Source organism: Cinclus cinclus, chromosome 4, assembly GCF_963662255.1.
Source record: "Cinclus cinclus chromosome 4, bCinCin1.1, whole genome shotgun sequence".
In the NCBI taxonomy this organism is placed as follows: Eukaryota; Metazoa; Chordata; class Aves; order Passeriformes; family Cinclidae; genus Cinclus; species Cinclus cinclus.
The window spans coordinates 44,929,180-44,956,442 of record NC_085049.1 but is presented as its reverse complement, the minus strand read 5'-3'; the positions used below and the strand labels follow the sequence as shown (position 1 = coordinate 44,956,442).

The 27,263-nt window shown below is 38.7% G+C and overlaps 1 protein-coding gene across 2 annotated transcripts; it reads left to right on the top strand.

Moving 5' to 3' along the window:
- Positions 1-1,072: 1,072 nt before the first annotated feature.
- Positions 1,073-23,488, top strand: MDM1 (Mdm1 nuclear protein). Of its 2 annotated transcripts, XM_062492008.1 has the most exons (15): positions 1,073-1,657; positions 2,114-2,219; positions 4,434-4,786; positions 5,185-5,301; positions 7,137-7,280; positions 8,853-8,986; positions 11,120-11,219; positions 14,327-14,365; positions 14,741-14,916; positions 15,297-15,575; positions 17,357-17,469; positions 17,593-17,690; positions 18,607-18,847; positions 19,909-19,977; positions 22,194-23,488. In XM_062492008.1, exons 1-15 carry the CDS (start codon positions 1,640-1,642, stop codon positions 22,298-22,300), a joined length of 2,094 nt encoding a protein of 697 aa, XP_062347992.1. In that variant the 5' UTR covers positions 1,073-1,639; the 3' UTR covers positions 22,301-23,488. The 2 variants fall into 2 exon arrangements, with proteins under 2 accessions (XP_062347992.1, XP_062347994.1); XM_062492010.1 differs by lacking the exon at positions 14,327-14,365.
- Positions 23,489-27,263: the final 3,775 nt, after the last annotated feature.

Here is a 27,263-nt window from a genome sequence, read left to right as displayed (position 1 = left end):
TAGCTCAATAGTTGACATATTTATTAAAGTCGTATTCCTATCTCATAGCCAGAAGAACATCTAAATGTGACTTAAATCAATCAGTGCATAACGAGGAATGTGAATTTCATTGTTTCAGAATAATTTATTGTGTTTTATCTTGAAAAAAATAAAGGGACATGATGAAATATAAAAATCTGCGTATCAGGATGGTATGGCGTCCTACTATGTTTCTGCACTAAAGTACCAAACCCATCTCCAAATTCAGACAGCCCCAAACCATTTATAAATGCATCACTGTAGATTGGTAAATGAAAAACATCCTAAAAACATACGGAAATTATGTTTGGCCTAGTTTCCATACATATCAAAGAGGAAAGATTCCTGGCAAACCTGGAATATGCATTTTGAACATTGTTTTTTTTTTTTGCCAGCTGGCTTTGCACATTCTGTAGCAAGTTTGCACATTACTTTAGAAAATGAACTGAAGTAGACCTGATTGAACATTATGAAATAAATCACTGTAGTAACAGAACAAACAACTTTTTATGGTGGACCTAGCAGTTCAAGTGTAATCGGCAAGTAAATGATACCAACATTGTTGTCTTGATCTTGAAATTCATGAATAAAGATGTGTGAAACTTCAAAACACTATCGGTGCAGCCCCTTTTTTTCTGTTTCCCCCCCCCCGCTGTTCACACCGCAGAAGAACATTTTACTTAGCTCGCAAGCTTTTCCTTATAGATTGGTGCTCTCCCCTGTCTCATGTCGACAGTAAAAAATAGTTGCTCCCCATTGTGCAGGGTCCCAGCGGACCCAAACTCCGCCTGGGTGAGTGGGTCCGGCACTGACATTGCTGCCGTGCCCGGCAGGGCGCTCTGCACAGGTGACAAAGCCCTGGTGGAGCAGCTTTGCCCAGAACAGGCGCTGGTGACGGGGAACACGGGGAGGGCGGGCAGCCACGGGCAACAGGGAATGCAAACACCCCGTCCGGGCTGTCCTGGGGCGGAACGTCCGTCTGTGCACTTGCGTTTTTATCACCCTCTCCGTTCTCTTTAACGCGATACAGTCAAAACCAGTCAGGATGGAGATTAGCCGGGGAAAGGCAGTCAGAAAAGCGACCCCCGAGGGAAGATGTGAACAAGAAGGTGGATTAGGATCTCCCGACCGGGCGGCGAGGTCAGGGGAGGTGGCGAAGGCGGACCGGCAGCTGCCACGCCATCGCAGATGCTCCGGAAGGGTAGGAAACTTTTTTGTTGTTGTTGTTCCCTTTCTCGAAACGCTGTTTTTGTAGCAACAAAGAGCTGCATGCGTGGACACGTGATTTATTTATTTTTCTTTTTTTTTTTTTTTTTTTTTTTTTTTTGTAACCAGACGCCGAAGCTCCCCCAGGCCTTGCGGTGCATTAGCACCGGGTGTCTCCGCGTTGTGCTTCCCCCCCACACACAGCGCTGGCCGCACAGCCGACCTGTTACTGTGCACACCGCGGCGACAGCGCCGGAGCTGGCTGCCGCCATGGCCCTCGGGCAGGGCCGGCAGGGGAAGCGGCCCGGCCCGGCCCGGCCCGGCCCTCCCTGGGCAGCGGCCGCGCAGGCGCCCGGCGGGCCGAGGGGAGGCGGCCTGGCCCGGGCCCCGGCGGAGCGGTGGACGCAGCTCCGCCATGCCCGTGCGGTTCAGGGTGAGCCCAACGGGAGCGGGACCCGGCGGGCCGGGCACGGCCGCGGGCTCGGGGGCGGCAGGAGCGGGGCTGCGGCCGGTCCTGGGGTAGCGGGAAAGGGAAGGCCCCGGTTCCACGGCACCGGCCAGTCAAGACAGAAGGAGTTGTGTCGTGCGGGTCCAGGCTGTGTTTGTTCCTGAAACCGTTCATTTGAAGGCACACGATGCGTGTTTTTGGTTTGGGTTTCTTAACATTTTATATTAATTTTTTTTTGGTGCGTGAAATGCTTCCACGTTTTCTCAGCAGTACTTTTTGTTCTCCGACGGGGGTGGGTTTGGAAGATGAAGGGCAACCTGCCAGCTTAGCTCATCCTGCAGCAGCGTGTTGGTGTTTCCCCCTTCGGAGATTTGTTACTGCAGGAGCGGTGAAGCAGCAGATGCACCGGTGGCTTGACAGACTCCTTTCTGTTTGCTGTAGGGGCTGAGTGAATACAAGAGAAACTTCAAGTGGAGAAGCCCAGAGCTTTGTAGCCCGTCCCAGCAGCAGAAATCCTTGTGGGCAGGACTTCGGTCGGATCAGTTTGGTAAGTGCCCCCTTGGTTGCAGCCCAGGCCCCGAAAATTTCGCTGTGATGAGTGCATGCCCACGGTGAACTGGTAGTGTTTACAGTTTGTGCACTTAATAATCAAAAGTATAGTCTTGGTTATCGTTTAGATAGAATATGTTTTTGAACTCCATGTTCTTTATGGCTACTCTGAAACTTTCAATTAGTGCTACTTATAGAGACCTTTGGAGAAAAAAAGCATAAGCTACGACCCAAACATGAAACACAGGTGCAGTGTTAACCCATTTAGGGTGTGTCGAGGGTGGGATTGGGTTATCTGCGATGTATGAAAATAATAAATAAAATTCAATTTTTAAGGGGAGACTAAATTGGAGCAAAGTTTGATAAAGTAAAATCGTTATGAACTTACACATACAGCTAACTGAAAGAGAAGGTCAACCACTACAGCAAAAACCTGTGATACTGTAGTGTGGGATTTAGGGATTTTAGACGTTATCATGATGGAGAAATGTGGGGCTAGAATGCAAGATGAGAAGGAAATAGCAGTTGGATTGAAAGGCCAAGGTAGGGAGCTGAGGAAGAGAAGTAAGCTGAAGAGTGATGACATCTGCAGTGCTTTGAAAAGGAGTAGTAAAAAATAGTAATTATTGTAGTGGTGCAAGGCAGAGTGAAAAAAAATCGGTGCAGTTCACTGCAACTGAACTATGAAGTCTCTGTAATTAGAGTGCAATGCATTCATTCCTACAATAATTAGTGTTCTGAATTACGGCCTTGTAATTAAGAGCTGACTACTGGCAAGAAGGCTTTTTAAAGTCAAGGCACTTAAATAAATAATTTAATCTTGCTAGAAGTTATGATTTAGATATATTACTGCTTTCTTCCATTACTGCAAAATACATTTTTCTTTAACCTTGCTTTCCCTAGCACATGGATCTATGTATGGATACCTCTTATTGAAGACTATAATCATTATGAATTCTGAAACGCTTAAGCATCTAAGCATTCTGACTTCTTTTTAAAATGACAACCTATGCTTATTTTCCCGTCAAACTGCAAATTTTACAAGCCTTGCAACAAACTCATACCGTAGCCATACAGCAGTTCCTTCTCTTTCTCACATTGATGGCAGTTTTGTGCATGCTTGCTGTAGTTTTTCTACATATTTGTGTTAGTTTTCACTCCCACCTCTTTTTTGGCCATTTAAACACACACATCTTTAAGTGTCACTCTTGGGACCTCATAGGATTTGCAGATTGTTACTGATAATTTGCTTACAATTCTTCCTGTTAAATGACGTAACTGGCAATTTTAGGAATCACTTGGAACATTAGAGCAAGAACTTGACAGCTGCAGGTGCTTGGAGTGCCCTTCTGCTACTTTTCCACTGGAATGATTTTCCTATCCTGTATGTGTAGTCAGACATATGGACATTCTATATACCTTTCACCATAGGTTGTTCTCTCTTTTTACATTGCTTCTTCATGGGATGGGAGTGTCTCTCTTGTGGAAGATATTTTTTTCAGCCAGTTAAGGGCTTCACTAATTCTTCCATTGTAGTTGAGCTCTTTGAAGTGGATTACAATTTCCTTGGTATGATTTTCCTCTTCAAATGTATGCAGTTGTTCAATACTCTTAAAATAGTGGGGTAGTTTTATTTTCACTTGCCTATGTAAAACTCAGCAATTCTTAAAGTAACTTGATACTTGGCTTTGTTGCAAAATATTTTTCTGTTTTTGGAAATGTGTTTTGTGTTCATATTGTAAAAGTTGTCAGTTGTCTGACGTGGTCTTAAATTGCAAGTGGACAGAGATCTGTCACAATCAGAGGGAACCTGTTGAGCAAGGTGTGTTGTGCATGTGCAATGAGAAGTGCTCGTAGCATACTTTCCACAGGTTGGTTACTCTGTACCTGTGTTATCCACATTCTTTTCACTGGGTGTATGAGTTTTGTCGTTCATCTCCCAGAACCAATTTGCACAGGATTTTTGCTTTATAGGGTTTAATCCAACATGGTTCTGGGGCACCATGTTTCTGTCTCTTTAGTGGAAAAGCAAGTAATTTACAGATAGGAAAGAACCCAGAATTTCGCAGCCACGCCCATAATTCATAGTCTGTCACTGCTCCAAGCTCTCTAGTAATCAGTTGTATGATAAATTTTCAGTTTATTCTTGTTACAGAGTGATACTTTGTCATCAATGAATGTTTCTGTTAAATCTAATATGGCTTTTTCTCAGGAATCACAAGAGAACCAAAATTCATTTCCAAGAGAAGGGTACCTTACCATAATCCACAGATTTCGAAGTCCCTTGAATGGACAGCAGATTGTGATTCGAATGACCCTCTGGAAACTGAAGCTGCAGAGTTCCACGCTGACCACAACAACAATAATGTGAATCAGGAAAAACTTGAAACACCAGAAGGACCCAGACTGCCCCCAAAAGTTCAATCACATGTGGTAGATTCTGGTGGTGAAATAGCTCTTGCCCTTGCAGAGACCAAAATGAAGAAATCACCCTCGGAAGCTGCACTAAATCAAAATGAAGCATTTTCACCTCCAAGAAAGGAACCAGAAAAAATGGGTAATGGGGTAAGGGAATAGGTCCTTTTTTAAATTGACCAGTCTGAAAATTACTAACAGTAATTTCACACACAGGCTCAGACTCTCTTGTTGAACTCTTTCCTTGGGTTTGTGTTTTGATACTCTCTTGTAGCTTCTTTGTTGGGAGAACAGTATGTTAGAGATCAGATTTTGGTGCTATTTAATTCAACAGAATTAGCTCTTCGTTTGCATCTTCAGAATGTGTCATCACTTCTGATTTCAATTAAACAAGATTTAATCAATGATGTATAGATTTTGTTCTTGAAACTAAAACCCAAACCACTGCTTCAAAAGTGTGTGTTGAAAGATATTTGAGTTGCAGAATATTGTAGGAAAGGGAACAATCATTGTTATTTTTTCCTTTTTTTTTTTTTTTATATTGTTAGTTTCACAGAGCCCTTCAGAGGAAAACAAACTTAATTATCCCCAGAAATTCTGAATATCAAAGCCAGTTTGTCTGGAAGAGTCCTCATGAAAAGTCACCAATACTTGCAGCTGAACAGGTAACATTATAGAATCCAAAAAGCAAATTAATACTTTCTTTTATATCAGCAAAGTTTTCCTTTCAAAAAGATTTCCTTTTTTTTTTTTTTTTCTCTTTCAATGGGGGTACAAAACTTCAATGTTGATACAGTGTTTTTTCTCTCTCACTGTACAAAAGTGTAGCTTAATTGGGTTTGTTTCCTTGTGATTCTTTATTGTGGTTAGGCCTAAGTATTTGTTCTCCTTAGGCCTTGTATTTCATTCTTTCTAACAGGGTCCTGTTCTTCTGTTTGCATTAATTTATCTGTGTTGCCCAGTTTCTTATTCTCAGTCTCCATCTCTGTGCACATACACTTCTAAGTCCTAAGGTGTGTCTCTCTAGTGTTTTATTCTTTCATGAAAACAACTTATATTTAAAAGTGGAGTTTTCTGATTTTAAGATACTCTTGTGATGTTTTAATAAATCTCACGAGCTTTAGGGTTTTGTTGGCTTGAAAATACTGCTTTTTCTGGTGAGACCACAAAGAGTAACTGAGTGTGAGACTGCTTTATGTTTTCAGTTACCTGTTACTAGGATCAGGACCTAGGACGCTCAATCTTTTGGTCATTCTGCAGTGTAAAACAGGCACTTCTGCATTTGCCTTCTCTTTCTTCACTAGAAGCATATACATTAGTGGGATTCCTAGAAATGTGCTCTTTTCATCCTCAGGTGGTGGATCTATTCAGTAATGTCTTTCAGAGGCAATAAACGTTGTTAAGTAAGATAATCACTGTCCTTTCTTTTTCTGTTGGAATACCAGGCAGGGGGATTTACTGCAGGATATGTTTCCCAGCAGCCCCTTATCCAATGAAAACTGACTGAAGTACGTGACAGTAGTATAGAGAAGCCAAAGGATCTTTTGAGGAAGAGGCAGTTTCCAGAAAGTCATCTTATGGAAAAAGTCAAAGAGAATTCCATTTGATTCTGTGTCCAGTCAGTTTGATAATTTCATTATTAATGCTTGTGAACATAATGCTTTTTTCAGAAGGAAGATTTTTTTTCACAGTTTACATAGAAGAAGAAGAAGCAGTGAGACTAAGTCTATAGACACTATACATCCATGGATAAGTAGAATTTAGGGAAAAATTAATGATAAAAATGACACATATGAACAAATTGTTTTTCTTCACTGTTGATACGACTGAGAATATGCCTCAATACTGACAATCCCTTTCCCTTTAAGAGATTCTGTGAAAATGTCAAAGTTATTGAGGTTAGGTTGTAACTCAGACCTTAATTCTCATAGCAAATCTATGGAAAATACATGCTTCTCACATATGGCATAGCTTTGAAATTTGTAACCCCATGAGGAGATAATACATGACCACATAATAGGCAAATTCTCTACCTTTATTTATGGTACTGTATTAATTGAAAAGGAGTAGATTTTAATTTGCCCAAGCTGTAAGCATCCAGCTCTAAAACTCAGAGCAGTTTTCTGTTACTTATGGACAGGACATGAGCTGAGGACTCGGATGGAAGTTTTGTGGCATACCTTTAAAAAAGCCATGATCCTACATACAGCTCTGAAGGTGAACAAAAAATAAAATAAACAAACAAAACCTCTGATAGTAGACTTCAGTAAGTGTTTGATCACAGGTTTAACTGTGTCTGATTTGGTCACTCTTAAATGTATTTAAATTTGTCTTGAATTTCTCCTAGAAGTTCATTAGTCTACACATGCTGTGTTTGTAGAGATAACTGTCTGTCTGCTCATATGTAAGTGAGTGTATTTGTGTGAATAAGTTAACAGATTTTGAAAGTTTAGCCTTAAGGTAAATAAATCACACTTTTTTTCTTCTTCCTTCCACTCAGCTGATTTGCAACACAAAGAAATCCATACCTCCGGTTAAACCTCCTGCCATTACTTCTGAAACTGCATATGAGAGAAATTCCAAAGGGTCTCCTCCTGTTAAGAGTCCACAAGAGAGAGGTGGTTCAGAAGAGAAAGAATTTATGGTGTGTTAACAAGCAAATACTTCCCAGAAAGAAAAGCTTTAGTAGTACTTCTGCAGTTTTGATCTATTCTATATGGTGGTGGGTTTAGGTTGAAATTATTTGGCGTTGCTAGTCACACTGGATGCAGTAGTGGTTTTGCTGTAAAGTCCAAAAAGAATTCTTTACAGCTCTGCTCTTTGGGGGTTCTGCAGTGGGTCCTCTGTAGAGCATTTTTTTCAGTTAAAAGTTTTAAGTTTCTGAGTTTTGAAGTGTTTTTTTTTTTTTGTTTGCAATTAACACTTTGTTTTTAGTAATTAGGATAGTTTCTTCAATCTAAATTTTTGATTTATGCTCTGGTTGGTACCAGTGTTGTGTCTTGGTGTGCAGTAGGGCTAGATAGGAGGTCTGGAACTTTTTGAATGCTATAAATCAGAGATAGTGAATTTTCTCCCCACAGTGGCAAGCAGTAGCTCTGTATTGTTTCCATGTCACCTGACTTGCTTCCACTGGGCATACATCTTCCTTTTTCTTGCCTTTATGAGTCAGCTCCCTTAGGAGCTGTTCCAAAAAGCTGTCATTCTGTTTTTTTAGGAATCTTCTGGCCTGGGTTGTGCTGGCTGTGTGATGCTCCCAGTTAATCTGAGTCTCTTCACTACCCATCTCTGTTGCTAATAGAGCAGAAAGGGCTGTTGACAGACAGGGTGTTCATTGGGACCACTGCTGAGCAAAAGGTGTAATTAACATGGCAGTGCCTTGGCTTAAACTAAGACATTGCTGCTACTGAGGGGATTGTTGGCTTGGAGATTTTATCATTTAAAACTCGGACCTGCTCAGTTCTTTAAATCCCATCTATTGGGGATGAGAAATTTTATGTCCCCTTTTGCCTCTTTAAGTAGATAGGAAGAAAGCTTGAAAAGCCTGAGGCTTTCAGGAAGCATTTATCTGTTTTTTATATTGGAAGTTCACGTCGTTTTTCAAGAACAACTAATAAATGAATTAAGAGGAGTCATGAGAAGGGAATTTTTGTGAAGGTGCCTAAAAACTGGTTGTTTATACCAATACTTCATCTCTGATGAATATATTGAAAAAGTTTTTGGGGGATTTTGGTGGGCTTTTAAATTTTTTAAAAATTGAATTTGAACAATAATTGTGAAGATCTCTAGCAGAATCAGAAGTCATGCACTGGATTTCTGAAAGAATGAAATAATCAGGAAAAAATATCTTTGGTGTAAAACCCAAACAAATAAATCTAAACATTCATAAAACAAAATAAGTATTTTGAAATTTGCCTTTTGCACTCAGGTTAGAATGTGCAGATATTGTATTACTTTATTTCTGTGTTTCATGTTGAATTAATTCTGTAAAGTGGTCAAAATGGACATCTAGCTAGCAGAATGTTGCACTCAATCTTAACTTTGGCATAGTGCTAGGTTTTTTTTTTTTTGTGTTAGCAAAAGAATGTGATGTTTGTATTAAATATTCCAAACAACTAACACTAAAATTAACTATTTGCAAGTGCTTGATGTCAAAAGAAATATGAGGGTTTTCAGATTGTTAGCTAATGTGGTATTTTTAAAATTATCTTTGCCTTAGAGTAAGAGGGAAGAACCGTTTCAAAAACCAACAGAAGATGCAGCAAAACAAGGGAAATCAGAACAGAAACATCCTAAACAAAATAATAAGCAACATATCAGTCCAAAGCCCCTCACTTTACATACAAGTCGTGGGTATGTATAAAACAGGAAAACCTAGACTAGTGAGTAGGTGTACAGCAGCCCAGTATTTAGAATGATGGACTGTGGACCTTTAACCACACCCATGCTGCAGTTAGTTGCAGGGGAAAATGCCCCTTGCAGTGCTGAGATTGAGCTTCTTGTGGGTCCATCTAAACCTGGTATTAATTTCCATCCTCTTCTTTGGGCAGTGGAAGTGGAAGCTTTGTAACCTCCCCTGTTCCACTGAACCTTGTGGTGCAGTAATTAACGCGTACAACGTGAATGAAATAGAATCAGTGCAGTGCTGCTGCTAAACTTTCAACAGGTGTTTTGGAAGACAAAGTCACTTTTCAAACTGCTTTTTCTACTGTGCCCGCTCCATGCCTTAAAACTGTGGCGATTGTACTTGATGTCTGCTTATTCTGGTCTGTGAGGCTTTGTGTGCCTGAGTAGCAAAAGCAAACACATGAGATAAAAGGAAAAAAATCTACTGTTTAGAGTAATCTGGCAAGCATGGAAATGAAGTGAAATTGTATGTTATTGAGTGCTATCAAAGTATCTTTTTATTTCTGCCACATGCCTACATTGCAAGAATTGAACTTGAATTTCCATTTCATACACATCTGAGATACGTCAAGAGCAGTAAAAGCCAAGAAATAGGCTTTAAAATGCATAGATTAATCCATCTCTCCTGTGTTTGTGCTTAATGTATGCCTTAGCAATTGCTTTCATTCTCTGTGGCAGTGTTAGGGCATTAGATAAAAGATGGGAGAGGAGACTTACCTGTCTGAATGCAGTTGGATATTGGGAGTTGGTTACAAAATGAGCACCCAAAATTCGATGAAATAAATTTGGTTTATGGAAAAGTGAGTGGATATAGTATAGCTAAAACTTTTAACTATTTGGTTTTCATACTCTTTGCAGTAGATCGTAGTCAAATTTGCAGTGGGTAATTTGCAAAATTCTTGATCGTTTGCTGTGGCTATTTTCATCTCAGGGCAAATTTCTGCCTCTTACGACTTCAGTGTAGTAGCACAAGACAAAATTCCCTAAAAAAATCGCTGGGCAAATAGCTGTCAAAATGTGCAAGTTCTCGATGTGCAGACAGGATTGTTACTTGAATGCAAGCTGTGTTGCAATGTGTGGCCTGCTTTTGTGGCAGACTGCAAATGGAATCGAGGCACAGCACTATTGTGTTTTTGTGCTAATTTTGGTTTTGCAACCAAAAGTGAAGGATTTCTGTCAGCTTTAAAGAAAGGGACATATTGAGAGAGATTTTGAATATAAAGGGTTTTTTTACCTTAATATTTTTCTTTTTACAAGATTCTTTTTATTCCCTGACTTCAGGCTTTTATGACTTGTTTCTGAAGAAGGATTGAAAAGTAGGGCTTTTCCACCCTGTGCTGAATATATTAAAATTAAGTTGCTAATGCTCTGAAGCGTGATTAAATCCAAAAATATCTTTAGATTTAAGCTGATACATCCACAATTCAGTGCTTAAGGACTTGAAGTACTACTTACTGCCTACTATAGGTTACATGATATTAATTTTTCTCTGTATGTGTGTGGCAGAAGGGAAAAATGAACCCGTCTTTTCAAGTACTGAGGCTTTTTGAAGATTGAAGCCACTAGGACATAGATGAATTGTACTGACCAGTATTCTGGCAGTCAGATGTTTCTAGCCCCAGCAGCTTACCCCACCCATATGCAGAGTGCCTTTAAAGTGGAGCTCATAGAAGGAAATGTCTCAGACACATTAATGCCAAAACAGGCATTTTTACTTCAACGTACCTTCTTCAGTGACTTAAATCAAGGTCCCACATTTTGCATTGAAGTAATTGAGGTTGATGTGCGTATTATGTTCTGCTTATTGGCTGTCAGGGCAAAAGCTTCTGGTGGAAGTGTTGCAGGGAGAAAAACAGTAGGAGTAACTACTTGAAGGACCACCAACTGTGAATGGGTATTTTTCACAGCTTTCCTAGTTGTGTTGGTTTGAATTGTTGTTTATGCGTGGTTTTTTTGCATCTCACTGGCATTTAGGTACAAGTATATTTATGCTTGTTGAGTAACTTTAAAAGTGCTCTTAAAGAGTATTCTGCATATCAAACTTTACTTTTTTTTCTCTCCTCATTCTTGATTTCTTAGGAAGATGAACACTGAATATAGGTCAAAATTTTTGTCTCCAACCCAGTATTTCTACAGAGATGGAGTTTGGTCTCGTATTAAAAGTAAAGCTCACAACCAGGTGAGTATTCTTAGAAAATCTGAAGCCTGAGTATGCTTTGTATTTTGACTTTTAGATGCAAAAACTTTGAATTGTGGTATTTATAAGATACAGCTTTGAGATTGTAATGCTAATGACTCAAGCTCCCAAAGGTGAGTATACAAAGACAAGTAATTCTGACAAGTCAGTATAATACATAGGGAAAAAGAAAGAGATGATGAAACTTAAAAGAAATATTAATGTGACCTCCAAAGTGCGGTAAAGTTTTGTTTCCCATACAATCAGGGTCATTCAGAGCAGAGTCTCTTGTGACAGATAATGTTGTTCTTGACGTTCAGTCCAGTTGTAACAAGCAGAAGTGTTCAAAATACAGAGCTGAATGATAGGAGATTCCAAGGGAAATAAAAGCAAAAAGGACAACATATATCAGCCTGGGCTGGCTTGATGGTCAGGCTCAGTTTGTTAGCTTACCATGCGTGAATTTGTTCAAAGCAGTCAACTGAATTCTGTCATACACAAAATTGAGAACCTTTCTTGCCAGTTTCAGTCAGTGTATTTTCTTCTAGTTTATTCAGCAATTACAATCCATATTATGCTACGTGAAGTCATTTGACAGAACGATGAAAATGCTTAGTAGCTTCAAGACCACATTTTTTGGCATTATTAAGTGTGATTTCTGCATTAGTCAAGGAAATCAAAACCATTAATAGTGTGTTAAAAAACTGGTAGAGCTCGCTCTGCAACACTGATTTCAATGAATTGACAGAGTGTTCTCCCAGCTGATAGAGGGAGCCTTTGTGAGACACTATGCTGTTACCTGTGTGACAGATGCTTGGATATGTGAGTTTCCTCATCAGTTTGGTCCATGGTGATGTGGAAGGTAGAACTGGAAGAAATGGTCCTAGGGTGCTGGGCTTTGTGAATGTAGATTCTCTTTGAAAATAAGGTTCTCTAAGAATTGCAGGAGTAGTCTGGTAGCTTTCAGTTTTTTGTTTTCTTGCTAGATTTAATCTAGCAAGTGATTTTCCTGTTGGCAAAAATAAATAATTATAGAATACATGCAAAACATGCAATGAGAAATAGATCTCAATATTTAAAGCATATTAAAGTATGAGATAGAGTTCGTGTATGCATGCATGACATAATCCATTCTGTGTAAACAGCCTCAAGTGGACGTTAGAGGACTGAAAAGAATCAATGTTTAAATTTTTATATACATGGATAGATGCATCAATTTACTGTAACTAACATTGCACAAAGTTGTGAACTACTGCATGCAGCTTAAGTGGTATGCTGATTGTTTCTGTAGGCTATTATGTAATTTTTCTGGCATATAATACTTTAATTTGTTGATGTTGCATCATGAAACATTCAAACCAATAAGGAGCAAGCTCAGCTTCAAGAGCAATTGGCTGGTAGGCAACTAAAGGCTGGGCCCCGGGATACAGTGTGTTTGTGGCATGGTCAGCTGGGAGGAGTCACTGCAGTGCAGTTGAGGGAAAGAATGGGGAGACTGAAAGTGGAGGATAGATGTTCAACTTTACATATTTAATTAGAGTGTATGAAAAAATAAAAGATTTCCCACACTTTCAAGATACGTTTTGAGTGCATCAGACTTATCCACAGAGATTTTCTTGCTGAAAAGGGAGTTGCAGGAAACTAGAAAGAGGTTACTTGGCATGTGGGTGACTTTCTGTCCAAAGCAGGCTTACTGGAGTTCTGAGTCCAAACAGGCAAATGCCATAATGCAATCCTGGTTTGACCTTAGCCATTAGTGATTACTTGTAGGCTGCTTCTCTGCAATTTATTATTAAGGGTTCTTTTGAGTAGTCGAACAAAAAAAAGTCTTTTCCTATTATGCTTTTGAAAAATTAATGTGGGCAATTCATAACTGCAGTAGGACTCTCCAGGGCCTGTGTCCTGCTGAGTTAATGCTGCCTGCTGAGTTGCTGAAGGAGATGGTTGTCCTTTGTGCTTCACAATTCACTGGAGACTTAGTATTCCTCCTCCTCCTGTGGAACCCTGTTGCTCTGGATTTGCATTCTTTCTGTTCTGGCTATCATAATTAATTTTTTATTCTTCTAGTTAAAGTGAGTAATCCAGTAAATCACTTGCACATCAAACTTGAAATTCTCCTCTGAAAATGACAAGCAGATATTTTTAATGGGCTATTCTTTGGAAGTTTAGTGGGTCAAATTGTGGGATGTTAGCTGGATATCCATCTGCTGCATCCAGTTACTTTTAGTGGGATTAACTGAGTTTAGCCCACTAACTCTGTTCTTAACAGTAGGAATGATGTGAAATCTAGCATGAAGGAAGGATAAAAAAGAAAAGCTGTGAAAATGTGGTAGAGGAAATGTCAGTATTACTTTCCTGCTCTTTGACAAAGTACTTGCTTTGTATGGAGCATTTTTTAGTAAGTCAGAATTCACACTATATCATAAAGTTATTTTTAATAATTTAAACATAAACCTATTGGTTCAGCTTTTTCTCCCTGCACTCTAATTGTGTTTGGGTGAAGGACACAAGACAGAAAGTGTTTAAATGGTCTGAACTGTAAAAACGATGGTGCATAATGTTTGAAGAGGGAGGTTATCACTTTCATTGTTTTGGAATAGAACTGACACCTGAACAGTTTTGTATCTCATTCTTGCAGTTACTGATATCCTAGAAGGAATAATTTTGATACTATGTCTTGCACCCAGAGTTCCTTTATTAATCTCAACTTTTCACTAATACTGATTTAGCTAGAGACAGCTGCAGTGTTTGCAGCATACAAACTCAGTATTACACATACACATAGATCTGTTGGCTTGAATTTATCATAAATTAGTGTAGAATGTATTTAGAGACTTTATAGAATGTATTTTTGAGTGTTGATGTTTAGAAATCTAAATTAATTTCCTCAAGCTTGACAAAAAACTGGTGGAATGCCAGTGCTTACTGTACTTGAGAGCTTTTTATTGAATCTCAGGGAGGCAGCATAGAGCTATGTTGACAGGTTTTTAGTATTTAATTTCTTACTTAGACTGAGGTAAAGTTACAAAGGTAATAATAACAATATCGCTCTTGAGTGTTGAGAGGAAGAAATAAGAAATTTAAAAATAACTCTGTATTTTTTTCTTTAGGCATCTCAAAACACCCTAAATTCCATGTGGTATATGGAGGTTGGTTGCATCCAAGTTCCTCTTTCAGTGTATGGAGCACTGTGTCTGGCCACTGATGGAAAAAACTAGAATCCAGCACTAAACTTACTCATAGTTACTGCATACATTTCTGTGCTCAAGGAATGAATAATTGACAATTCTGCTTTGGCTTCATGGCTCAAACATGCTTACTGAATATATGTTTACTTAAATATATTATTTTTGCTTTCCTCTTACATTTACTGTGGCATGCAGTGTTTGTGCTGTGGCTGGCCCTGTGTTGTGAGTAACTTGCATTTCTCTTCTAGCTGCCATTAGCTAATGCAAATATTTATAGTAGCCTAATAGTGAAGTTTAAACAACTGTGAAACTTATGAAACCTTGATGTACATGTAGGTGAGAGAGCTTCGAGAAAGAGCGAAGGCTTACAGGCAAAGAGTAGAGGGAACACACTTCTCCAAATACCATTTCAATCAGATCCTATCAGATAATAACAGTCTTTGGGATGTGTCCTCAACTTCCAGTTCAGAAGAAGGAATCAGCAACAACATCAGAGCACTAGATCTTGCCGGGTAAGGTCGTCATTCCTGCCTGTTATTCTGCAGCTTTGAAACTGGGCACAATGTTGAATATAGGCTTGTATGGAAATAGTTGTTTTTTGAGCCCTTCTCATAATCTAATTTGCTGTTTAAATTGAAAATACAGCCCTATTTTGCATTGCATTTTTGGAAACAGTAGTATAGAAAGAGTCTTCATAAAATCTAGTTTGAAAATGGGATGTACTTAGGCATCAGATGAAACTGCAGTGGCAATTTAACCATTCAGCATGTCAACTTTTTAATGTGTGAGCTGTACTTCTTGAAAAGAACTGAATTGGATGAGTGTGTTCTATACAGACACATGTATATTGTGCAAATCAGTGATACAAAATGCAGTGTTCTTTCTTATACAGTGTTTTTGAAAAAGAAGCTGCACCAAGCCCTGAAGTGCTACAGCAGCCTGACTCCAGAGAACAACCGCATCAGGACAGCACAAACAAAGACACGTCAGATGCTTTAGCTGTTCCAGTCAAAAGACGTTTAGTTTGGGATGAACAAGAAGGTACTGAAGAAAGAAAAAATCCACAATCAACAGAAGAGAAAGAGGAAGAAAGGCCAGATGAACAGGCTGCAGTCATGGCCCAGCAATTAAAAGAAAATAAGGATGCTAAAGAAAATGAGAAAACTGAAGGGTAAACATGAACATTTTTTTGGATATATATATATATATATATACACACATATATATACACACGTACATACGTGTGTGTGTATTTTCACTAGCACATCAGAAAATTGTAGATTAAATACTTTTTGTATTTAACAGGGTGTAAATTGGTGTGGTAGCACTTCTGTTTGAACAGTATGATAAAGAATGAGAAGGTTTAAAAAAAGCTGAGTTTATGAGCTGGTTTATGGAAATGGACCTATCATTAAAAATACTGCATTTCTAACTTGCAAGACAGGAGTTTGTAGACTCATGAATGATTCTAATGTTTTTCTCCAAAACTATGAAATATGCAGTATGGGCCTCTTATTACATTGAGTAGACTCTTCATTACACAGCAGCCAAGTTTAGTGAAAATTAAAACTCATGATTTGCTTCAAGTTGACAGTGTGGAATTTGATAGGACAGGATACATGCTGATATTGTAGTTAGGCATTTGTTTGTCTTAAAAGATTTCATGGACAAAGGTAAAGGATATAGGATGAAGAAAAAAGCTAATATCCTGTAATGACCGGTGGTTATGTTACTAAACATGGGTGAGAAAAATATGGAGGGGTATATGCAGATAATGGGAGATCAGCTCAGAATGTGCATAGTACTGTATGTGACATTTGAGAGATCCACATAGTATCTAGTTTCAGACCTCTCTGGCTTTTTACTGTGCAAATTTTGCATACCTTTTTTGTAGAACAATATTTTAGTTTGATAGACATTTAATTCTGAGTAGCTTTGACCTTTGTAACCATGTCAGCTGCACATTTATGTTCCTCATTGCATTTTATCTTTGGTGTTGCAGCACTCATCAAAGGTAAGAAACTGTAATTGTCTCCATTTGGGATAATACCGTGTATTCAAACCAGGCAAAAAAAAAAAAAAAAAAGGAGATGTTAGACTCCAACAGATATTAAATGCAGGCTTTCAAAACCATCATCTAGAAACCTTTCTAAGTTTCTGTTTAATTCTAGAAATAGTCTAGTTCATAGATGTCTCTGATTGACATTGTCAATTTTCTGTCATCTTGCAGTGGGGTTCTGTGTGTTCTGGGATGTGCACTGGACTCAGCCATGCAGAGCAGCTTAATGCTTGCATGTTACACCTTCTTGAGAGCTAGAAATGAGGAATTCTTTGCCTAGATGTGTCTATCATGTCCTGATAGAATCAGGTTTCTCAGCATGGTGGCTATGCTTCCACCTCCTTTTGAAATGCACCTGGAGGCAGAAGACTGAAGTGGTAGTGCTGATGTAGATTATATATACAAATACAAAGTATGATATATATATATATACATATTAATATCAGGATGTGTATTTAATAACCTAGGGGCTATAGCAGTTACATAAATTTGGGATCTTTGACTTCAGTTCCACAACATTGAGTGAAGAATGTCAAACCACACTCCCATTTCTAAGGCAGCAACCATATTCAGTTTTTCTGGGTTCAGAGTTTTCCAGCTGTCCTGTTGAGCCTCTGTATTGTGCAGCAATAAACTCGGGATTTTTCAGGACAAAGGGAGCCTGGATTTATAGCTTGAGACTGTTTAAAATACAGAAATTGAGGCTTAAGGGCTGGAATCCAGGACTGCCCTTGGTAAGCAAATGTTTTAGCTACAGGCTGCTGGGTGTTAAGGCCTTAACTGTCTTGCCTTAGGTTTCATTGTAGGAGTGGATTGGACACAGAAAGCTTGATTGCAAGGCTCCTGAGCCCTTCCTTAGCTAATCCTTTAATCATTATTCTTTTTTTTTTCAGTGAGAATGCCTTTATATTGAACACTTCTGCAGCTGTGTCAGATTCTTCTGAATCCTCAAGGAGAGGCAGCAGGACCCCAAGGACTCATCATGATGGCACTACCCCAGCTGTTGGTAAAAAAAAGACTTCTAAATGCAAAGCAGTATTTCAAGAACTAAAGAAAAAAAATGTAATTGGATGAATTTATTAGGTTATTTAATTTAACAAGGCATTTTTCATCTTTTGCAATACAATAGGAAGTACTGTTCTGGTGTCTGCTCCAAAATTCAAGTCATCTTCACCTCAGAGAAAGCGAAACTTAGCAACAAACCCTACAAAAAAAAGATCCTTCCAGGTGAGCTAGAAAACAGAGTTACCATTATGAATTTCAGGAATGTGCTTTTTAAGTGATAATGAATAATTTATTTAAGAAATATTTCTCTTGAATTGTTAATTGCTGTCTTAAGGTTGTTAATATCTGTAACTAAAGAAGTCATGTCTGTATGCATAGTTTTTTTGGGGTGTCAGACAAAGGAGTTGAGACTACTGGAGTGAGATTAGATGTGCTTCACTTTGGCTTCTTTGGCTAAATGCATGGGATCCATTTACAGAAAAATAAAAAGGTTGCCAGTAGGATTTCCTCTTAATGTTATTGTAGCCATTGACATAGGGCACAACTCCAGATTGCTTGAGATCACATGCTCTCTCCAAGACAGAGAGGTTGGGTGCTTACGTAAAAGATAGGTTAATGTGCCATAATAGTTTCACATTTCTTTTCCTTTACTTTTGTGTTGCTTTTACTTTGTAGCTTGAGTGGTTATTAAAAGAAAAATAGGAACATTTAGGAGTTGTTATCCTCAAAATTTTGATAGATTTTTGTCAAATTTTGCTTGCGCTGTGTTGTACGAAGAGAGCTGCCATTTAATTGCATACATCCTCTGTAGTAATTGAAGTAATAGAAGCAGACAGAATTGCATGAGAAGTTGGTTATGTTGTTATAAAATCGAAAACATCACAGTTGTAGAAAATAACCTCTTGATTTGACCTGATTAGATTACTATCAGTCCATGTTAAACACTTTTTATTAAGAACAGATTTTCTTCACACTCACAGGCTTGGAATGCTTTTTCTTTTAGTACTTGAATGAGAAGTATAATAGTGCAAAGTCAACATTTGCTGCATATTTGAGAATCTGTAGTTGGAGGCTGTGTATGAGATGTGGTTTTGTGCTTTTGTGATCCTTCGTTTTTTTCCTTTCTATTATGTTGTAGCCTAATGTGAAAATGGAAGCCACTTCACTCTTTAACTCTGCACCTGCTGGGCTGGGAACTGTGGATCCTCTGCCACTTAGACGGGATCAGTTGCCTCCTAACAGGGTTGCTGATGAGCAAGTTCCTCTTACTTCAGCCCATCAAGAGCAGTCAAAATCAGCAAAAAGGTGCTCTGTGCCTTGCTGGAGTCCCTCTCATCGTATTCAAGGGACTCTTAAGGATCCAGAATTCCAGCATAATGGTGGGTTTTGTTTATTAAATCTGTGTTATAGTGATGCAGGATGTAAATGATTGTTGTGCACTGCTTAGGCCTAGAGGTGCTGAACTTGCTGCCTTATAGTATCTATAAAGAATCTGCTCTTTATAAACAAAAGCTTTTTAACTGTATTGTTGGTTGGTTGGTTTCTATGAGGAAATGTGCATGATATCCACCTTAGTTTCAGATTCCACTAATACTACTGTATTACAGGGATCAGTTTGTTGTCTGATTTTGTTTTATTAATTTCAATAAATACTAGTCATGGGAATAATTTGGTTTAGCATGAACAGCTCTAAATTTTAATACTTAAGCTGCAACTGGATGGTGTGACACTTTTCCAGCTGCAGTTGCTAACTGCAGTGTGGAAGTAGTACCTTTATGATGTAGTATTATTTTGAAAGAGTCGTGGATTTATGAGAGGTAAGCTCCTTAAAATTATTTCTGTGGGATAAGGAAACTAGAAAGCTTTCTTTAGAAGGTTTATTGGATATTGAGAAAAACCTTTTCTTGGCTGAGGAGGGATTTGTATTGAAGCATTTCAAAAGTTTATAACAATGTTTAAGGGTACTGGGGATGTAAATTTGATTAAAAAAAGACTCTTTGTCCACTTAGTCTCCATTCCAGAAAGACTTTCTATAGCTGCTTAAGGTCCCACAGGTCTTTGATTACAGAGATGAGCTAAAAAGTAGTATTTCCGTTCTAGATCAGAACAAGTAGTTGTAAGGTAATTGGGAAGATGAAATGCAGAGAATTTCCTCAGAAATATTAGAATGGGTGCTGGTTTCTAGTTCTGCACCTTGAGTGAAGTTCATTAAGTGACTTGTAACATGTACTAAACAACGGTGTCTTGAGAAGAATGCAGTGAAGCAAGATTGTCTTAAGTCAGGGTAAAGCAGTCTGGTAGAATTTTTTTTTGTGTGCTATGTATAAGACTCTTGTTTTGGAAATAATGTTGCAACATTTTTAAATGTTCTAAAATGAGATATTATCCTTAGTCTGTTTTGAAATTATTCAAAACTATGCCTTTTGACTTCTTGTTGTAGGCAATATTGGCAATCCAAAAGTGAGAACTTTCCAATTGCCTCTTCGGGAAAGAAACCATAATGATGAAGGTATTTCTTGTCCCAAAGTATTACTGTATATCATGTATGTAACCTAAATAAATTTTAACTTTTGCATGAATGTGAGATGTTTCTGAATGCAGTAAACAATAGTGGTTTATGTGTTTGCCTGAATAACTACATTGTATTTTCATCAACCTAGCAATCTGAAATATGAATCTGAATGTAGAAGGTAATAGGAATAAAACATTAAATGTGGCAGAAAATTAATAGACCATTGTGGCTCTTGATATGGTTACTATAGCTTGCTTAGTTCCATACCTAAAATTATTTCCTGCCTACACATTTTTAAGCCTTTGTGTTGATAGCAACCAAAGTCAACTGTAACACAGCCCAAATTGTGGCTGGACTAACTTTGGTTGCAATTTTAAAGGTCCTGCAAACTTTAAGATAAAGGTTTTGCATGGGAGAATTTAGCCCCAGATGTGCAACATAACATGATGCCTCTGACTTTAATTTTCCCACCTGTCATTTGCTCAGTGTGTTTGGGGTGCTTATGGCATGCTGCTATTCTGATTGCTATTTTGGCCTTTCTTTTCTAAAAATATTTATTTTAAAGTTAATCTATGAGAGCACCCATTGCACAGCTGCAACTTCTTGGGCTTTTTGTGGGCAGACACAAATAAACTCTTTCAGTAGCATGAGTCAACCAAGGGCAGTGTATCTGCCATACACTTTTTCTTAGTGTGGTGTCTGAGGTTGAGCCTGGTGTGGTGTTGTGCCAGTTGTAATCAGTTGTGTTTGGTTCAGAGTATGGGCAGAGCAGGTTTATATCTGATTGCAGTTTATTTATAGTTATACCCCAGAGCAACCAAAAGCTTGTTTCTGTACCCCTTGGTGTTTCTTTGCTCCTTGGGTTTTAACCAAGGTTCAGACTGATTCTCTGTTTTACTCATTGCAGTTGGCTGAAAAATACGTGGGTGATGCAGATGGCTCAGCCAAGCTTCTGTGCAACTTTATAAAACATGCAAAATCCTGTACTCTGCAGCTTGCTGTGCACAGATTGCTGCACGCAGATTAAATGCTGTAGCTGCTCTTTCTTTTTTATTTTTCCCTGTGATCTGAATGATAGTGTATGAACTTGCAGAAGCTGGTGAAATGTACCAGCTCACAGATGTTTTGTATCCCCATATTTGTTCATATTTATTCAGGTTCAAACTTGGGAGTTATTCCAACGACATGTTGCTTTGCAGAAGTGCAGTTCACAGTTTTCTCTCACATGGGAATATAGTTGCTATACATAGTGTGTGATCCTGTTACAGGCTATTAGGATTACTGTATTTTAAGAATTTAGAATTTAGAAACTTTGCTGAAAAGATAATTCAAACACTGATAGAATACTTGGCGCTATTTGGATTGCATTGAGGAAATTTTTCTTGGATTTGTTTTTGTTGCTGAGGGGTCTGGAAGCTAGTGATGCAGTTCTTTCTGATCCATTGCAGGAGAATGGGTGTAATTAAGGTCTTTTTTTTGTAGAGAGCATCTTGACAGACCTGTAGCAATATTTTAATAATGCTGTTAAAGATCTGTGATGTGCTTTATCAGGCAAACAATATCAAGACCAATTAGTTCTAGGAGCTTTACTGTGTGTGAAATGGACCCTGTATTCAAAAGGAAGACCCTTCAAAAGTATAATTCTAAAGCCTGCTTCTTCTCTTTTTGGCAAACTTCTGTTTTCTTCAGAAGACATGCTCCTTTTTGCAGCTTTTGGCACACTAGCTCGATTTGGCACAGAAGGACTCTTTTTCGCAACATGGGTTCTGATATTTTAGTCATATTATTCTAAGGTTGTCTGCTTTGATTGAAGCAGTGGGTTTCTTTCAAGAATATGTCATTACCAGAGTCTAGTCTATATAGATTTCAGTGGCAGAGGAACAGTTTCTGAGGTCTTCTGACACAGTAGAGCAAAGATCAAGATGACTTGGAGAATTGGGCAGTTCCCAGGTGAACACAGGTGTCTCATTCTGGAGTTTCTCAAGAGATGGGCACCTAACTCTCTTAAACTTACCTAACATACTAGAGGCTTCCTTGTGAGGTTCTTCTCCAGCATGTCCGTTGACAAGTAATTGAATTGAAGTGTATTGTGTTACTGTTTTAGCATCTATTGTGAAAGAGAGCATAAAAATTACTCAAAAAATGTCAGCTGTTTTTGAATATGTATGTTTAATCTTCCTATGTACTTTTTTCCCTTCTTGCTTTTCCCACAGATGACAGGTTGTCTCAGATTTCTGCTCGCTCGGCAGCATCTAGTTCTCTTGCATCTCAAATACTGGAACGAGCTCAGAAGAGGAAGGATTTCTGGGGCAAGGCATAGTTTCTCCTTCCTGTTGTATAGAAACTACTCTGTAAAATGATGTATTTTGTATAGCTTGTAATGTACATTTTAAGAAATTGTGATTGTATGTTTCACACAGCATCCTTTCACTTACCATTGATATGGCCCAAGTTTTAGGACTTGCCATCCCAATTGAAAATCAAATATTTAAACTGATGTTGTTGAAAATTAATGTTCTTTATATCTGAGAGTTAGGTCTTAATTCACTATGTTAGAACAGTCTTGCGAGGCTTTATTTTTTTTAGAGTGGCACCTTCTAAACCTGAGATAATTATTTTTCTGTGGAACCTGTGTGTGACTTTTCAAGATACTCTGCTGCAGTCATGCAGTATGACCTGGAACAGGATTCAGGGGCAATACCGTCATTCACCAATTACCTCAGTTGCTTTATTTTATCAAGTTACCTTAAGGGCAGCTGTGGTGTATGTGTTTGTGTTACTGTATGAATTGTCAACATAGCACTGTAACAGAGAGTTGCTTTTACTACTTACTGCTTTTAACCTTCTACCAAAAAATTCTGATTTCTTAATGCCCCTAACATAGAGTGTCATTAACTGTAGAACAAAGAGGAGTTTAAGAAAAGCAAAGCATTATGGTTTGTTCATTGTCCACAGGTTTTTGGCCAGGATGACTGTCAGAGATCAGAGTGTACAGTACTGCAGTTTGTCAGCTATATTGATATGAATACTTGTCTTGTAGACTAAGACCCATGCTTAGTGTTAATTTCAGCTTCTCTAGAAAAAGCAAATTCAGCTACCATAGCCAGTGATGTTCCTCAGTTCCACTTCAAACTCTGGTATTTAGGACTAGTGATCTCTTTAAGTAAACTTAAAATAATGTTCTTTTTCCTTGACTTTGATATTTTAATTACCTCTTATCTTAGTTTCCTGTTTCAGGGAGACTGATAACATGATGATTGTCACAGTGAAAAGTGTGATTTATGCTGACAGCTCATTTTGTCTTTCCAAGTGATGCAGACAAGTTAAAATGAAGTAGAGGAAATAGGTAGCTAGAAAGCAGTTTAGTTGTGTGTGGCTTCAGGTTTTAATACTGCTTCATTTGAAAATTTTATGCAAGAACAATTTGAACTTTGTACACACTTGATTACATTTTGATTTTGTATGTAATTATGTATGCATATTACTGAAAATAAAAACAGTTGTTTGCTTTGTTTCTATCTAAGTTATGCTGGATAATTTGGAAGAGCCTATTACATTGGCACTTCTCTGTTTAGTTCTGTTTCACCTGTTCAGCTGGAATATCTGCAGACTTAAGAAAAACAAGATGTTACCTCAGAGCTGATCTTCAGAAGAGTAATTTATTGAAGCTTGATATGTTGACGCTAGAAATCATGATTGACTACAGATCTTTTAAATGGTGACTCAAAGCAGGTGGGTGCTACACAGGCTGGAAAGGCTGCAATGCCCAAAGGGTCAGTCCCCAGCAAATGATTTAAAGAGTGAGTGAATTAGTGCTGTCCAGTACTGATGATGTTCGAAAAGGGTTTTCCCTTCTTCCACGAAATTGTATGTTACAGTAGCTTGCTACCAGTGGAATTGTTTTAAACAACTTTTAAGATAAAAGGGCTCAAGGGCTTCTGGGATTGTTCTGTGGAGTGCACTTAACATGTAAGTTATAATTGGTAATAAAATTTCTACTGAAAGGGAAAATGTGCAACAGCATTTATGAAAATTCCCATCTTTCCTCTAAAATGATAGTTTTATAGTGGGAAACTTAATGGCTAAAAGAGGAAGTATTTTTGTTCAGGGTGGTATGTTACTTATATGGGTGCGTTAATTTTGCTGTGTCTGTCTACATTATTCATATCAACATGTTCTTGTTTTCCTGGCCAAGAGCACTCATCATCCATTACTTCTCTGTGATGCCTGTTAATTGGTTTCTGTGAACTGTATTATCTTTTTCTGTTTTTCTGTATTTGCCTGGGTTTCCTGGCTATCTGTCAAGCTGTGCAGGTCTGATTTTGAGGCCTGTAAGTCATAGATGTAACACCATATGTGCCAGTTTTGCTTATATTGTTGACTGTACTGGTACAGGTGGGTCTGGTACATCTTAGGTAGCTCTGAGTTTGTTAGATGTGTGCAGTATGGTACATGTATATTGATTTCTGCCAGGGAGAGAGTACGTATCCTAAGGAAGGGAGACAATTTTGTTGCAGAGGGATACACACCAATTTAGGTACTAGAATGAAAGTTCATGGTGTCTCATACATCACTGGACAATATTTCCCATCTGCACAACTTCTAGTATTTGACTGAAATGTTCTAATTAAATTTACTTTTGGGCAGAAGTTTTTAAAGGGAAGTGTAGACAAAATACCTGGTTTTGAGTTACCCTAGTGCAAGGCATCTGAAGTGTGTTCTGTAGTCTTCAAGGCAGATGTAAATGTAAAATTCTTTATGCCTGTTCTCTGCTATTGTTTATCTTGTTCAAGAGGGTCTTTGGTTTTTCTAAACATTTCAGACCAGCCTTCAGACATATTTCCTCTTGTGCTTTCAAGCAAGCTGAATGTGGAAAAGAATATTCAAAAGTCCACCCTTTATTAATATTTACAAGTATGTGCTGTGCACTGAATGTGTATTGTTTTCTGTCAAGGAAACTTTAGAAGCCGTGAAAGTGGAGAAACCAAATAGATAAATAAGGAGGAAGGCAGTTGCCAGTAGGAGGTGTATTTCAGGAATAAACAACCCTGTGAGCTTGTCAACTTAAGGTCAAGATTTTCAAAACCAACGCATGATTAACTGACCCAGTCAGTAAGTGTTGAATGTCTTCAGCTGCTGTTCCCAACTTGTCACCAGCTGGTCAAGGGAGATGAGGGAAGACCTCATTGCAGTCTGCAGCTTCCTTGTGAAGGGAAGAGGAGGGGCAGACAGTGATCTCTTCAATGTGGTGCCCACTGACAGGACCTGAGGGAATGGCCTAATGCTGTATCAGAGGAGGTTCAGGTTGAATATTAGAAAAAGGTTCTTCACCCAGAGGGTGGTTGGGCATGGAACAAGGTCCCCAGACAAGTGGTCACAGCACCAAAGCCGACAGAGTTCAAGAAGAGTATGGACAATGCTCTCAGGCACATGGAGTGACTCTTGGAGATGGTCCTGTGCAGGGCCAGGAGTTGGACTCGATGATCCTTGGGGGTCCCTTCCCGCTCAGCTTACTCTGATTCTCTAACTGGTTTTGCCTAAACAGTCTGAATTAAGTCACAAAGCCACTCAGTAAATAGTCTTCTAGTGACAACTTTAATCACTATGAATATGTTATAGGGATTTTTCAGCCTTTTTTGATTAATAGATCCACATCTACTGACTTGCTGATGGATTCCTGTGTGGTGAGTAAAAACCTTCTGAAAACAGGTTTGGCTTCACCAATGTCTTGCAAGTACCTGGAATTCCCTCTGCACCCAAGAGCCACAGCCCTGAAACCCAATGTGTGTTGCAGTAAGGTGAAAGGAAATGAAATTATTTACCAGTGACCAGCTTTCTCCTTCACTCAAAAATTCTTGGAGCCCATGTAATACATTCTCCTTATCTGACTTTTGGTGTCATTGCTTTCTGGCCAATAAGAGAAAGAACAAGAAGGGGTTTCCAAATCCATAAGGCTCAGTGAGCAAATCTGTAGTACTCAAAGATGGGGTAGGAAGCACAGATTCTTTAAAAAATATAGTGTGTGTTTATTCGTGTGGTGCCATGTTGATTCATTCCATCTTCCTGTTCTGCAAGGCTGAGCTGACACCTAATGTTCTGGTGTCACAGCGATTCTTAACCATCTGGTAAAATTTGTCAGCAAAGAACCCCATCACCATTTGATGCAAGTAGAAGTTTTACTGTGACCTAGTTGACCAATTTTTACTGAGGCCTGAAGAAAAATGGTTTAATTACCTAGATGCCCACAATTGTGTGATAAAGAAAATAGGCCAAACAGTAATTTTAATTGTAAATGGCCTAAAATTAATGTCCTGATTCTAGCAGTTATTCAGACCTTTGCAGACTGGAGATGGGGAAGAGAGAGTAACATGGTAGAGCTGTAGTTAACTTCTAGGTGTGCAGTCATTTCTTTGTTTTTTTTTTTGTGCTCTGGAACCCAGTGGGAATGTGTTAATCACAGTAGCAGTGATCACACCAAAAGTGAAACCTGGAGGGCAGTCAGTGGATGGTAGGTAACAAGAGAACTCCAGTTTCATGGAAATCCAAGTTTCAGTTTGCTTTTCGATTCAATTTTTCTGTTGTGTCAAAGAAAGACATCTGGAGTTCCATGTAGAAATGTGAATGAACTTCCTAAATATACCAGTATTTCCTACAGCTCATCAGTGTGGGATGTGAGATGACCTTGTGAGGTTTTTCTTTCACAGTCTGTGTCCTAGAGAAGCCTGTGGAGTGCCTGAAGAAGCCTGAACTTGGCATGTCAAACATGCTGTGCCTGGGAAACTGAAGGATGGCGCTTGGTGGTCCTGTGTGATGTCATGTTAGGGTGGAGGATTGAGAACTGCACAAGATTGGTGTGAAGAAAGTAAGCAAGGCCTGGTTTATGTACAGCTTTCACAGCTTCTGTTGGATTGCTTGTTCCATTCATGGGGTCTCTTAAAACTGTAAGAGCAAGAGCACTCATTTGCAAAGAGCTTGCACTTTGCAGGGAGAGTTGGGTGGTACAGCTGGGGCAGCAGATCTTGCTTAGTGTAGATGGTTCTTCAGTGGAGGGGGCAGAGGACAACTCAAACTTCTTACTCCCCACTTCCTTCAGAGGTCATGATAATGTTTTCTAGTAAAGCATGTCAGCTTTGTAAGTGTGACTGACTTCCATTTATGCCAGGTAACCTTATGCCAAGGTAACTAAGGTAAATCTGTGTAGATTTCAAGTGGACCTCAGTTTTTCCTTTTAACTGTGCTTAAATCTGATATGCACATATGCTCTCTGTGGCTGTGTATGTATG

What these genes read in the sequence shown, in the direction of transcription:
- MDM1 (XM_062492008.1), top strand. An exon ending in CAGAAAAAATGGGTAATGGG is followed by an intron (nt 4,787 to 5,184) that starts GTAAGGGAATAG and finishes TTATATTGTTAG; the next exon opens with TTTCACAGAGCCCTTCAGAG. An exon ending in TCCAGAATTCCAGCATAATG is followed by an intron (nt 18,848 to 19,908) that starts GTGGGTTTTGTT and finishes TTCTTGTTGTAG; the next exon opens with GCAATATTGGCAATCCAAAA.